Raw genomic sequence first — 14332 nt, 5'->3', positions numbered from 1 at the left:
CTGACCTAAAGCCCGTGGTTTCTTGTGTAACACTTTAGCGATTTATTTCTTAGGGCTTAAGTCATTGTAAACTATAAATAGAGTAGCTAGCAATCACAACAATTCATCTTTTGTTCTTGGAATTCAATAGTGACAATTGTTTTCTCTTAATAAAAGTTCTTCTTTTTATTATTTTATTTTATGTTCTTCTCCTTCTTCTCTTCTATGTCTACGATGAACATGAGTGAGTAGACTCTTCTTGTCTTGAGATTGTTGGATGAGTCTAATGACATAATACCAATCAAACCAAGCCTTGAACCCTAATTTTATGTAAATCTACTTTCTAATCTAATTTCACCGTTTTTATAATGAATTAACAAATATCAAACTCATAATGCGACAGCGGAGGGTTAGTATTTGTTAATTCATCATCACAAATATCAAAGTGAAGCATCGAAAGAAGAAGTTTTGATATTGGAACAAGTGAAATTAGACAAGGATTGCGAGACATGAGAATAGTCTAGCAAACCTTGAGACAATAAAGTTTCATTCTTCAAGGATTCTAATAGCAATCAACCATGAGAATAGGCGTGGTTGCTAGAGAAACACAATCACTAAAACCGAAAGGAGATGTGATAGGCTTAAGAGAAACTTGTCTTTAGAAAGTGGGTCCAACATAAAGTTCTAGGTTTAGGGTTTTGTTTGTGAAGGGTTTGTCATCAAGATGAATCAATAATCCCAAGGCACTTTTTATTATTGCTATTTTAAACCTCTAAAAATCCCAACTTTTCAACTAAATTCTCTTCTAATCATTCATAAAGGTTAATTAAATTAAACAACTCTCTATCGGAACGATACTCTTTATTACTACACCGGTAAACCGTGCACTTGCGGATTTACTACATCACTAATGCATGTAAATTACGAACAATATTTTATATGAAATTTTGATTTTGATTCAAATTATAAGTACAAATATTTGTGACTTTCAAGTTGTAACAAACCCAAAAAATCATGTTTATCTTTTTCAATAACAACGGTAATTTAACAAATATAATATAAATTCTTCTTTTTAATACCACTAGAATTTTTTTATAATGACAAATACCACTAGAAATAACTGTAATTATAAAAAATTCAACCCAAAGTCTCTATCCCCTCATAAATAATATTGTTCTTGTAGTAAGATATTTTCTATTTTAATGGGATTTGATTTTTCAATAAAAAATTAAAATAATATTATTAAAGGATAAAATAGTAAATAAATTAGTTTAAATGATGGGTAAAATATGTAATGAAAAAGTGAGACTAAACTCATGTATTTTAAACCTATTTTCTTTATATATACTAGCGAAAAGACGAGACGGGCACTCACGTGTCCGTCTTTCCTCACTTTTTATTGTGCTAACATTTGAAATTTATGAACAGTGTCTTTTTTATGAAATTTTGATTTTGATTAAATCTAAAAATATAAATATTTGTTGCTTTCAAATTATAACAAACCAAGTTAACCATGTTTATCTATTTCAATGACACCAACAATATAACAAAAAAAATATAATCTAAATTTGTTTTAATGACACCAACAACAATCTTTATTATATAAAATGTTGTTTAAGAGTATAATTGAGATAATGAAAAAGTAAGTATAAATATAATCATCTAGTTTGTTACACTTTTTTAAATGATAAAGGAAAAAATGATCAGAGATATATATATATTCATATCATGTTTTGTTATATTTTTTTAATATTTAAAATTATTCTTATCTATTTGTTACATGTGTTATTTGTATTAAAAATTCCAAGCATTTTTAGAAAGTGAAAAAGTCAATCCAAAAGAGCTAAAAGAGGTTATTTTCTTTATATATAGTATACTGTACATGGTATAGATAGATAAATTTCACCTTCGGTATTATTAAAAAAAGTCTCTTGTGACATAATATGCATCAAAGATAATATGTTTTTAATAATAATACCCAAGAGACCTTTTTTTATTAAAAAAGATGCATATTATATATTCTTTGATGCATCCTTCGTTTTTGAGTTAGTAACAAACATAATATGCATCTTTTTGAAGGATGAATCAAAGAATATACAAAAAAAAATTACAAAAGAAAAATATTTGCTAAGATTTTTTTTTAAGGATAGTATCCAAAGATTTTTTGAAGGAGGCACCAAAGAATATAGAATTTTTTAAAAAAAAAAAAAAGAAAAATATTTTCAAAGATTATTTTTGAATGATAGTATCCAAATATTTGTTAAAGAATTTGTTTTGAAAGGGTATCCAAACTCCAAAGATCACGTTACAACCAAAAAGATTTGTTTAAAAAAAACAAATATATGTGCACTTTCCGTGAAACCAACGGAATCAACAACTATATATGGCTCTATATATTTTTTTGAAGGATGACTCTATATATATGATATATATAGCGTTTCAGAGTAATTTTTGTTTTGTTTTAAAGAATGGGTTGCCAATTCAGTAAAACGAGAACAAAACCTACCGGCGAGGAACCAAGAAAAAAACCTACCAAGGAGAAAGCAAAAAGAAAACCCACAAACGACGTAGTCATGGCGAGAAAATATGAAGGACTTGCTGTGGGAATAGACCTTGGAACAACGTATTCATGTGTTGCAGTATGGCAGGAACAACACTCCCGAGTCGAAATCATTCACAATGATCAAGGCAACAAAATAACACCTTCTTGTGTTGCTTTTACTAAAGACCAAAGGTTGATTGGTGATGCTGCTAAAAACCAAGCTGCTGCCAACCCTCAAAACACCGTCTTTGGTAATTTCATGTTTTTTTTTTCCTAATTATATTTTGTTGTTAATGCTCTAACAGATATAATTGCAGAAAAAGTGATGAGAATTACTTATGTTATTTTTTCAGATGCTAAAAGGTTAATAGGTAGGAAGTTTAGTGATCCTGTTGTTCAAGATGATATAATGTTATGGCCATTCAAAGTCAGTGCCGGTGACAATGACAAACCCGTGATTACGGTCAAGTACAAGGATCAGGAGAAGCAGCTCTATGCCGAAGAAGTGTCATCTATGGTACTCACAAAGATGCGGGAAATTGCTGAGGCATATTTAGAAGCACCTGTTAAAAATGCAGTTGTTACGGTGCCAGCTTATTTTAGTGATTCTCAACGAAAAGCCACTATAGATGCCGGTGCTATTGCTGGCCTCAATGCTATTAGGGTATTGAATGAACCTACTGCCGCAGCTGTTGCATATGGCCTTGACAAGAGAACATGTTGTGTTGGAGAGAGAAATATTTTTGTCTTTGATCTTGGTGGTGGAACTTTTGATGTGTCTATACTAACGATTAAGGACAACGTCTTCCAAGTTAAGGCCACTGCTGGAAACACTCACCTTGGAGGAGAGGATTTTGATAATAGAATGGTAAACTACTTTGTACAAGAGTTCAAGATAAAGAACAAAGTGGACATTAGTGGGAATCCGAAAGCCTTGAGGAGGTTGAGAAGCGCTTGTGAGAGGGCAAAAAGATCACTTTCTTTCCTTGTTATCACAACTATTGAGATAGATTCTTTATTTGAAGGCATTGATTTTTCTTCATCAATCAATAGGGCAAAGTTTGAGGAAATGAATATGGATTTATTCGATGAATGTATGAAGACTGTTGAGAGTTGTCTTGCGGATGCTAAGATGGACAAGAGCCGTGTAGATGATGTCGTCCTTGTTGGTGGGTCTTCTAGAATTCCCAAAGTGCAGCAGCTGTTGCAGGACTTTTTCAAGGGGAAGGAGTTGTGCAAGAGCATTAACCCTGACGAGGCTGTAGCTTTTGGGGCAGCTGTTCAGGCAGCTTTGTTGAGTGAAGATGTTAAGAATGTTCCGAAGTTGGTGCTGCAGGATGTTACTCCTTTGTCTCTTGGTAGGTCAGTAAAAGGAGATATCATGAGTGTGGTGATTCCTAGGAACACTTGCATTCCAGTCAAGAAGACAAATTCATATGTTACAGTTCATGATTATCAAACCAGTTCCTTGATTGAGGTTTATGAGGGTGAGAGAACAAGAGCAAGTGACAACAATTTGCTTGGTTCTTTTCATCTTTCTGGCATACCCCCAGCTCCTCGTGGCTCCCCTTCTTCAAATGTTTGTTTTTCTATTGATGAAAATGGTATTTTGACAGTTTCTGCCAAGAATAATACTTCTGGCAGTTCAAATGAGATTACAATAACCAATTACAAAGATAGGATGTCAGCTGAAGAAATTAAAAAATTGATTAAAGAAGCTGAGAATTATCGTGTTGAGGACAAGAAATTCCTAAGGAAGGCCAAAGCAGTGAATGCATTGGATGATTACATTTACAAAATGAGAAATGCTTTAAAGAAGGAGGATATTAATGTAAAGCTCTCCTCAGAAGAAATTGAGAAGATCGAATCTGCAATTGTGGTGGCTACCAATTTGCTTGATGAGAATAACAAGCAGGTTGAAATAGATGTGCTGGAGGATCATCTAAAGGGGCTTGAGAGTAGGATGAGTCACATTATAGCTAAGACTATTTAGATTTTTATTTTATTTTTCTCAATTAAGTTTTTAAGTATTGTCTTGATGTTTTGTAAGCATTATCTAATAGTTAAGTAGTTTCTTATAAAGTTTATAGTTAACTCGAATTCTCTACGGTTAGTTTATATTTCATATGATTTGATTAGTTTACAAGTTTCTTAGATTACTTTACAAACAAAACCGATTTCTTTTTATAAGCAAAATCTATTAATGATGAGCAAACTAGCACAAGATGTGCAAAGCTGCTCCAAAGTTGCGAACGAAGTTACAGAGAAAATTATCAACCATACAAAGTGAAACAACCACTTGAGAAACCCACCAAATAACATCACTGGCCTATTTACTATGCGAACTAGCTACTAGCTACTACAGTTTTTATTCCTTCCCCATAAATAAACCATGACCACGACAGTTTTTCAAATTCAAGTTAAAAAACGCAGCATTGTTGATGCACATAGCGAATAACGCCTCTTCTCCACAATTCCATCCTCGTTGGTAACCTGTCTTGAAGCAAACTCCATCCAAACATACTTATCTTCGATGGCACAGCCGTTTTCCACATTCCTTCCACAGCTGAGATGAAATCATCGTCATAATTGTCGCGTACCTGCAAGCTGCAAAACAGCAGGTAGCAGCCTCTAACAGTGAATCCGAAACCTGCCTCCTGTTTCCAACAGGTCGCATCTGCTACATCAGTCCGCAAGTGCACGCATGACTGTTTCGTCGACAACTCTGTTACAAATCTGTTCACTGCCTGATTCGGAAGACGCTACCGGCTCCATCTCCAATCTTCCACGCTTTCTTCCCGATTTCTTGTTTTAGCTAGTGTTATATTCTTATCAGTAGCTAATGCATACAATTCCAGAAACTCATGACAGAGACTGTGCTCACCTAGCCATACTTCAAAAATGATGTGTTTTCCCCGTTTCCTATTCTCCTGCTGATTGAAGTTGTTAGCCAGTTTGATTCAACGCCCTTTTCATTTCCAAATGAGCATAAATCACGCCACCAAATTGAGACCATCCTGCTGCCACTTTCACCTTCGGTATTAAGCAATTTAACCGATATTGATCCATACCTGAACTTGATTAGTTTCAACCAAATTACATTTTCATCTGACAGACACCTCCACACCTACTTACTTAAGAGAGATAAATTAAACAAATGTAAATCTTTTACTCCAAGACCACCTTCTTCTTTCGGTAAACACACTTCGTCCCAGCTCACCCAGTTAATCCTTCTACCTTCCAAACCTCCTCCCCACAAGAACCTTCTTTGAATTTGCATCAATTCTTCGATCACTTTCCTAGGTACCTTATAAAAAGGTAATCAATATAATGGTATGCTACTCAACACTGAGTTTAACAAAACCAACCTGCCTCCAATTGATAAGTGACGGCCACTCCAATCAGATAGTCTCTTCCTCATTGAGTCTATTGTCGTACTACATGTCGAATATCTTCTTGGATTTGCACCTACTAAAACACTAAGGAACCCAAATTGTATACTGTCAATGTTACAACAAAGAAAATTTGATGATGCTTCCAAGAAAAGAGTCCTCCAAATTCAGCTATTGAAAAAATTCACTTTTGAAAAAATTCACTTTGCTTTTGAAAAAAATTCACTTTGAGCCCATTTCAAACTTCCTAAAATAGTTTTTATACTCCACAAAGTTTGCTCAAGTTCCTTGACCTATCAAAATGGTGTTATCAGCTATTGAAGGATATCATAGCTTAAGTCCTCTTTAACTTTGAAACCTCTAAACACCCCAGTCTCCACTGCTTTTTGAGCAAACGAGTTAAACCTTTAGCTGCAATATGGAAAAGAAACGGCGCTAGCGGATCACCCTGTCTCAATCATTTGCCAACCAAAAAACCATCTGTTGGACTTCCATTCACTAATAGTCTAATACTGACGTAGTGCTAGAAAAAATACATGCCCTCATCCATTGTATCCATTTTTCTGGGAATTTCATCTTCTGAAGCACGAATTCCAAGTATTTCCAATTAACGGAATCATATGCTTTTTCAAAGTTGACTTTCAAGGAAAATTCCTTGTCCTTCCTTGTTCTTGCTAAATCAATTAATTCATTCACCACTAAAACACCATATAAAGTTTGTCAATCAGGTACAAAAGCGGTTTGTCACTTAGAGATTAGTTTCCCTATCACTCCCTTTAACCTGTTCGCCTTCAGCTTGGATAATATCTTGTGCATGCAACCTATTAGACAGATAGGTCTATACTCCGTCAAACTTTGTGGATGATTACCTTTAGATATTAAAGTCAAGAACGAAACTGTCACTGCTTTAGGTAACACTGCATTTCTATGGAATTCCCTCGTGAATCCCATAACATCTTCCTTTATAATACTCAACAATCCTTGACGAAATTGAAATTAAATCCATCTGGTCCCAGGCTCTTGTCTCCATCACAACTCCATATTGCTTCCTTGACTTTTTCCTCAAATGGTACTGTCAGAAATTCAGAATCTGCCACAGACAGCTGTTGAAATGATAATCCTTCCAACCTTGGCCGAGAAGTAACATTTTTTGAAAAAATTACTCTCGAAATGCCTTCTTTGATTGCTTCCAATCCCTCTATCCATTTTTCTCCTTTACGTAATGCTATGATTTGATTTTTTTTTCTTTGCCTGGCCTGCAAACCTGCATGAAATTTTTTTGAGTTAGAATCCCCCTCCCTCACCCATTTTTGTCTTGAATTTTGCCCAATCAAACTCTCTTTTACTCGAAGCATTTGCCAAAAACTCTCCTATAAATTATATGGTAAAATTTCAGTGTAGATTAATTTATCATTTCTCTGCTGTAGATCTATTTTGCATTTGTTGATCCAAAATAAAATAGTGTTCATTATTGAAGAAAATCAATACAAAGGTGGTCTGAAAGGTTCTATGCTAGTTTTAATTCAGTCTGTAAGAACTTGTGATAATTTTTAGCTTATTGATTCTTTCTTGTTCATATTTGACCTTAATGCCAGAATTTTCTTTCTGCCTCAACTCGACGGAAACTGCTGAAGAGATTGGTGAAATGTTTCTTGAGTTTCAAAATAAGGAAATGTTAGTTCTGATCTTTTTCCAATAGGTTGGTTCGGTTACATGAATCACTCTAGTCTTTCTATGTAATACATTCATTCCTGATCAATTTTCTCTTTTCTTATATGACCGCTCATTCAATTTAGTATGATCCACTATCATTGTAAACACGTTATCATCCGATCATGTTTATTGCAATAACATTTACTTTTTTCTCTTTGGAAAATAAGGTGTGGAGAAAGAGTTTAAATGAAAGGTAAGATAGGTAATGAAAAAGTCAGCACAAACTCATGAATTTTAAACCTGTTTTCTTTGCCCGCACTCTAGAGAGCTTTGCCTCCGCTTGAATATGGGGCGTTATAATAATTTTTTTCTTTGAATTTTTCCTCTATTTTGTTTGTTACGGGAGTATGGTATGCTTGGTGTTGGAGAAAAAAAATACTATTTTTGAGGATCAACATTGACGTATTCAAGATGTGGTGCGAAAGACCTTTTGGTTACATGATGAATGCATTTCTTAATATCTCAATCTTGGTTTAGACCCACACTCATTGCGCCTCTTAGCTCATTTGATCCCTTCTCCGGAAGGTACACTCAAACTCAATATTGATGTAGCTTTCTAGAAGATTTTGGTTGTTTAGATGTCGGTGGTGTTGTTCGCAACCATGATAGAGATTGGATAGCTGGGTTTTCTCACTATGAAGCTGGAGGTGGTGCGTTATTAGCTGAGTTACATGCTATCCAGATATGTCTTGATTATTGTTGTAAAAAAGAATATGTCAACATTATTTGTGAGAGTGATTGTTTGGAAGCAAGTTGACCTGAATATTGCTGGTCGTGATCATGCACACTTAGGCACGGGCATCCTTCATATTAGAGATGTTTTACATGGAAATGGAAATACAACATTGGTGCATGTTCTTAGGAATAAAATATGTGTGCAGATTTTATGGATATGGAAGGATCACATGCAAGGTACTCTGCTCACTAGAACTGCCCTCTGCTTGACATGAAATCTCTCATCCTGAGAGATAAGCTTGGAACTTAATTTCAACTCTCCTTCTATTTTTCTCTTTCTTTTTGCCTCGTTATACATTGTAACATTACCGAAAAACCATTTTTTTTTGACACAACTATCCAAAAAACTTATTTTCTTTATATATAGTACTCCCTCCATTTCAAAATACATGTCCAAGTCAACCACTTCACACATGTCAATGCACAATTTTGACCGTTAATATATTCAATTATCTAAAGTAAAGAATTATAAAAATTTAATATTTAAAAATATTTGTCGAGACAAATCAAACAACATCTTACATGCTAATATTTGCATTTATACATTAGTTAAAAAGTATGGTCAAAGTAAGTCAAGAGAATAGTGCACATTGCAAAAATTGGACATGTATTTTGAAAAGGAGGGAGTATAGAATAGATACAGTGTGTGTGTGCGCGTGCGCCTTTTATACTATATATATAAAGAAAATAACATCTTTTTGACTCTTTTGCACTAATTTTTTTCTCTTTTCAAAATTACCATCAACTGTCAATACAAATAATACATATAACAAATCGATAAGAGTAAATTCAAATATTAAAATAAAAGTGTAACAAACACGATATGAGTATATATATGTCCAGTTTTTTTTATCTTTTAAATAGTGTAACAAGATAAGTATATCTATACTTACTTTTTTATTATCCCAATTATACCCTTAAACAAATTTTCTATAATAAAAATAGTTGTTGGTGTCAACTGTCAATGAAAAAAATGAGAATTTATATTATATTTATTTTGTTATATTGTTGGTGTCATTGAAATAGATAATCATAGTTAGTTTAGTTTGTTATGATTTGAAAGCAAAACCCATTTATATTTTTAGTTTTAATCAAAATTAAAATTTCACAAAAAACTATCATTTATAATTTTCAGACGTTAGTGCAATAAAGAGTGTGAAAAGATGGACACGTTAGTGCCGGTCTTTTCGCTAGTCGTTATAGATCTTTCTCTATTTTCTAATTATAAAACTTAATGTCTTTCTAATTATAAAACTTAATGTCTACCAAAAATACAATCTTACCCCTTCTTAATATTTTGACACGTCGTCAAAATTATATCCTTTCGTATCTTTTGCTTTAACCTCCCTCTATTTTTTCTCTCTTAAAGACAAATTAAAACAAACCCCCGCTCGGTAAAACACACTAACTTAATCTTATTTTAAAGAACAAAAAAACTTAATCTTAATCTCAATCAAACCAAATTTTCCTATAATTCAACTTCTAAATATCTAAAGTGTTAAAAACATTTTACAACAATGTCCAACTTATTGTTCCTCGGTCAATGTCCAAATTAGAAGGTGTGTTTGTATTTAAGAAAATCTCAAGGGAAGTAAATGTAATTTGCCCTTTTATCATTAGTTTTTTTTTATTTTCTAAATTCATGTAACATTGCAATGCGTTTTGATGTGCAACCAAATTTTACAATGTCCAACTTATTGTTCCTCGGTCAATGTCCAAATTAGAAGGTGTGTTTGTATTTAAGAAAATCTCAAGGGAAGTCAATGTAATTTGCCCTTTTATCATTAGTTTTTTTTTATTTTCTTAATCTTAATCTCAATCAAACCAAATTTTCCTATAATTCAACTTCTAAATATCTAAAGTGTTAAAAACATTTTACAACAATGTCCAACTTATTGTTCCTCGGTCAATGTCCAAATTAGAAGGTGTGTTTGTATTTAAGAAAATCTCAAGGGAAGTCAATGTAATTTGCCCTTTTATCATTAGTTTTTTTTTTATTTTCTAAATTCATGTAACATTGCAATGCGTTTTGATGTGCAACCACCCCCCCCACCCACACACACACACTGCTTCGAATAAGCCCCTGCAGAGCACGGGTTTGTTGGTAGATTCATTAGTAAGTATATTTGACGTGAAATTTTAGCAATCAATTATGACAGATACTACCCACACCCCAAATAATCCAAGTTACACCCCAAATTTACTAATATACCCTTTATTCATGTTCACTGCACATTAATTATGTATACGTAAATTCAGTTTAGATAGTGTATGTAAACTCAGTTTACGTAGTGTATGTAAATTCAGTTTACATGAGTTAAGTAAACTGAGTTTTCATACACTACGTAAACTGAGTTTACATACACTATGTAAACTGAATTTACATAAGTAAGTTAAGACTGAGTTTTTAGTTCATATAAACTGAGTTTACATAGTTTATGTAAACTGAGTTTACATACACCAAGTAAACTGAGTTTAGGTGTATTATTCCTTTTTAGAATATGTACGTAAACTACTAAATTCACGTGAGACCTATATGTAAACTTAAATTATGTTACCCTTCTACGTAAACTTAAATCAAACAAATCGATGTCGATAGATAAACGTGAAATTAACAACAACTATAAACATCCATGGTAAAATTAACAACATCGAATAAATCATAGAGCAAACGATAAATAAAAACTCAAAGAAATTTATGAAATTCACTTACTTGTATTAATCGAGTACGTATCAATGGAAGAGAAATTGATTCAATTGACGATTTTAGTAGGTATTGATTGCATATCCATGATGGTTTGTGGGGGAAAAGGGGTGAGGGTTCAGAATGATAATAAAAGAAGGATTTTTAGAAATTTAGATGAAGAGGGCAATTTTGGTATTATTGTAAAAAATTTAATAAATTTGGGTGTAACCATGATTATATGGGGTGAAACTAGAAAGAGTCATCAATTATTTATTTTAATTCATTTGATTTATTGAGTATATATTTAAATATTTTTTATGAATTTTTCTTTAAAGTTTATTTTTTGGTAGAATAATAAAAGAAAAAAACCTTAAAAACAGGGCTCAGCCTCGGCCATCAAACCTCACCACCGAATTCAACTCCGTTGGGAGCAAAATGACATAATATTGTTTTCAATTTGGAAATTAATATTGTTTTCAATTTGGAAAACAAATCAAGGAACATGGACAAACGAATCTGATTTTGTGTAACAAAAAAAAAAATGAATCTAGTTTATATATATTTGAAAAATATTTTTACTTTCGAAAGATTGGAAGTTTATGCGCTTTGGTATATATATCGTTCCAAAGTATTTTGCTTTTGACAAGAAAAAACCCTAAAACCTTCTTCTTTCTTTTTTGTTTGACGCAAGAAACCCTAAAACTTTATCTTTAACATGAAGAGAAAATCCGAAGGACTTGCGATAGGAATTGACCTTGGCACAACGTACTCATGTGTTGCAGTATGGCAGGAACAATACTGTCGAGCTGAGATCATTCACAACGATCAAGGCAACAGAACAACACCTTCTTTTGTTGCTTTCACTGAAAATCAGAGGTTGATTGGTGATTCTGCTAGGAATCAAGCTGCTTCCAACCCTCAAAACACTATCTTTGGTAATTTCAATTCTGTATACTCCTTTATATATTTCTTGTTATTGTTATTATTATTTTCCTATGGTTAATGCTCAAGCAGACGATTTCTGAACAATGAGAATTACTTATGTTATTTTTCAGATGCTAAAAGGTTAATCGGTAGGAAGTTTAGTGATCATGTTGTTCAAGATGATATACTGTTATGGCCATTCAAAGTCACTGCCGGTGACAATGACAAACCCATGATTACGGTCAAGTACAAGGATCAGGAGAAACAACTCTATGCCGAAGAAGTATCATCTATGATACTCACAAAGATGCGAGAAATTGCCGAGAAATATTTAGAATCAACCGTTAATAATGCAGTTGTTACTGTGCCTGCTTATTTTAATGATTCTCAACGAAAAGCCACTATAGACGCTGGAGCCATTGCTGGCCTCAATGTTATGAGGGTAATGAATGAACCTACTGCCGCAGCTGTTGCATATGGCCTTGACAAGAGAATTAATTGTGTTGGTGAGCGAAATATTTTTGTCTTTGACCTTGGTGGTGGCACTTTTGATGTGTCAATACTTACTATTAAGGATAATGTCTTCCAAGTTAAGGCTACTTCTGGAAACACTCACCTTGGTGGAGAGGATTTTGATAATAGAATGGTGAACTACTTTGTTCAAGAGTTCAAGAGAAAGAACAAAGTGGACATTAGTGGGAATCCGAAATCCTTGAGGAGGTTGAGAACAGCTTGTGAGAGGGCAAAAAGATCACTTTCTTTCCTTGTTGTCGCCACTATTGAGGTAGATTCTTTATTTCAAGGTATTGACTTTTCTTCATCAATCAATCGTGCCAAGTTTGAGGAAATGAATATGGACCTTTTTAATGAGTGTTTGAAGACTGTTGAAAGTTGTCTTACTGATGCTAAGATGGATAAGAGCAGGGTATATGATGTTGTACTTGTTGGCGGGTCTTCTAGGATTCCCAAAGTCCAACAGCTATTACAGGACTTTTTCAATGGGAAGGAGTTGTGCATGAGCATTAACCCGGATGAAGCGGTAGCTTATGGGGCGGCTATTCAGGCTGCTTTGTTGAGTGACGACATCATGAATGTTCCAAAGTTGGTGCTGCAGGATGTTACGCCTTTGTCTCTTGGTAGGTCAATAAAAGGAGATATCATGGGTGTGGTGATTCCTAGGAACACTTCCATTCCTGTCAAGAAGACAGAAAGATATATTAGCACTACAGATAACCAAGTCAGTGACTTAATTGAGGTTTACGAGGGTGAGAGAACAAAAGCCAGTGACAATAATTTGCTTGGTTCTTTTCGTCTTTCTGGAATTCCCCCAGCTCCTTGCGGCTCCTATTTATCAGAAGTCTGTTTTGCTATTGATGAAAATGGTATTTTGACTGTTTCTGCTAAGAATGATGCTTCTGGCAATTCCAATAAGATTACAATAACCAATCTTAAAGAAAGGTTGTCCAGTGAGGAAATTAAAAAATTAATTCAAGAAGCTGAGAATTACCGTATTGAAGACAAGAAATTCCTAAGGAAGGCCAAAGCAGTGAATGCATTGGATGATTACATTTACAAAATGAGAAGTGCTTTAAAGAAGGAGGATATTAATGCAAAGTTCTCCTCAGAAGAAATTGAGAAAATTGAGTCTGCAATTACTGTGGCTACAAGTTTGGTTGATGAGAATAATCAGCAGGTTGAAATTGATATTCTGGAGGATCATTTAAAGGGGCTTCAGAGTAGGATGGATGACATTATAGCTAAGACTATTTAGTTTTTTAGATTTTAAGTACTCTTGCTGTTTAGTATGCATTATCTAATAGTTAAATAATGTTAAATAAATTTCTGGTGAAGATTTTGATGTTATATTAGTTTACATGTTTCTTTGAATCTTCTCCAAGATTTTAATCTTCTGCATATTCAATTCATGGATTTCCTTTGCGTGACTACAGAATAGCACAGTTTATTGTTTTTTTTTCATGGTTAAAGTTGTATATTGACATTTGAAAAATTTAGACCAAGTTTTCAGAAGGATTGGTTTATAGAAAAAAGGCATGTCTTCCAAAGTGAAAACTCTTACAAGTATCTTCTGTATGCAAATTGATTATTATTTTTTTCTGAATAAATTTGCAGAATAATAATAACTCCCAAACTTTATTAGTAAACTTCAAGCACCAATACTTGTCGAATCATAGTTTATTCTCTCCTAGAGTCGATTACATATCTTGTTTTGAAATGTCAATTGCTTTTGGCTAAAGGAATTTGTAATAATGAAAACAAAGCATTTGCAATTTCGCATGATGCTTAAGTTATGAACTGTTATTGGTAGTTACTTATTTGAACTTGTATGTTTAGTTTTGTTAA

The 14332-nt window shown here is 33.4% G+C and overlaps 2 protein-coding genes across 2 annotated transcripts; both read left to right on the top strand.

The window, feature by feature from the left end:
- Nucleotides 1-2552: 2552 nt before the first annotated feature.
- LOC146945141 (heat shock cognate 70 kDa protein-like) lies at nt 2553-4612 on the top strand. Its single transcript, XM_085743506.1, has 2 exons — nt 2553-2772; nt 2875-4612. The coding sequence occupies exons 1-2, from the start codon at nt 2553-2555 to the stop codon at nt 4512-4514; spliced, it is 1860 nt and encodes a 619-aa protein (XP_085599632.1). The 3' UTR covers nt 4515-4612.
- Nucleotides 4613-11762: 7150 nt separating this feature from the next.
- LOC146945140 (heat shock cognate 70 kDa protein-like) lies at nt 11763-13816 on the top strand. The gene is made up of 2 exons (XM_085743505.1): nt 11763-11982; nt 12103-13816. Exons 1-2 carry the CDS (start codon nt 11763-11765, stop codon nt 13740-13742), a joined length of 1860 nt encoding a protein of 619 aa, XP_085599631.1. The 3' UTR covers nt 13743-13816.
- Nucleotides 13817-14332: the final 516 nt, after the last annotated feature.

This window comes from Medicago sativa, chromosome 2 (assembly GCF_051527215.1).
Source record: "Medicago sativa cultivar Bolivia chromosome 2, Bolivia_mono, whole genome shotgun sequence".
Lineage (NCBI taxonomy): Eukaryota > Viridiplantae > Streptophyta > Magnoliopsida > Fabales > Fabaceae > Medicago > Medicago sativa.
This window is presented reverse-complemented; position numbering and strand designations above follow the sequence as displayed.

Coding starts and splice junctions, on each gene's coding strand:
- LOC146945140 (XM_085743505.1), top strand. CDS start 11,763: ATGAAGAGAAAATCCGAAGGACTTGCGATAGGAATTGACCTTGGCACA. Junction 11,983..12,102: donor CCCTCAAAACACTATCTTTG/GTAATTTCAATT, acceptor GTTATTTTTCAG/ATGCTAAAAGGTTAATCGGT.
- LOC146945141 (XM_085743506.1), top strand. CDS start 2,553: ATGGCGAGAAAATATGAAGGACTTGCTGTGGGAATAGACCTTGGAACA. Junction 2,773..2,874: donor CCCTCAAAACACCGTCTTTG/GTAATTTCATGT, acceptor TTATTTTTTCAG/ATGCTAAAAGGTTAATAGGT.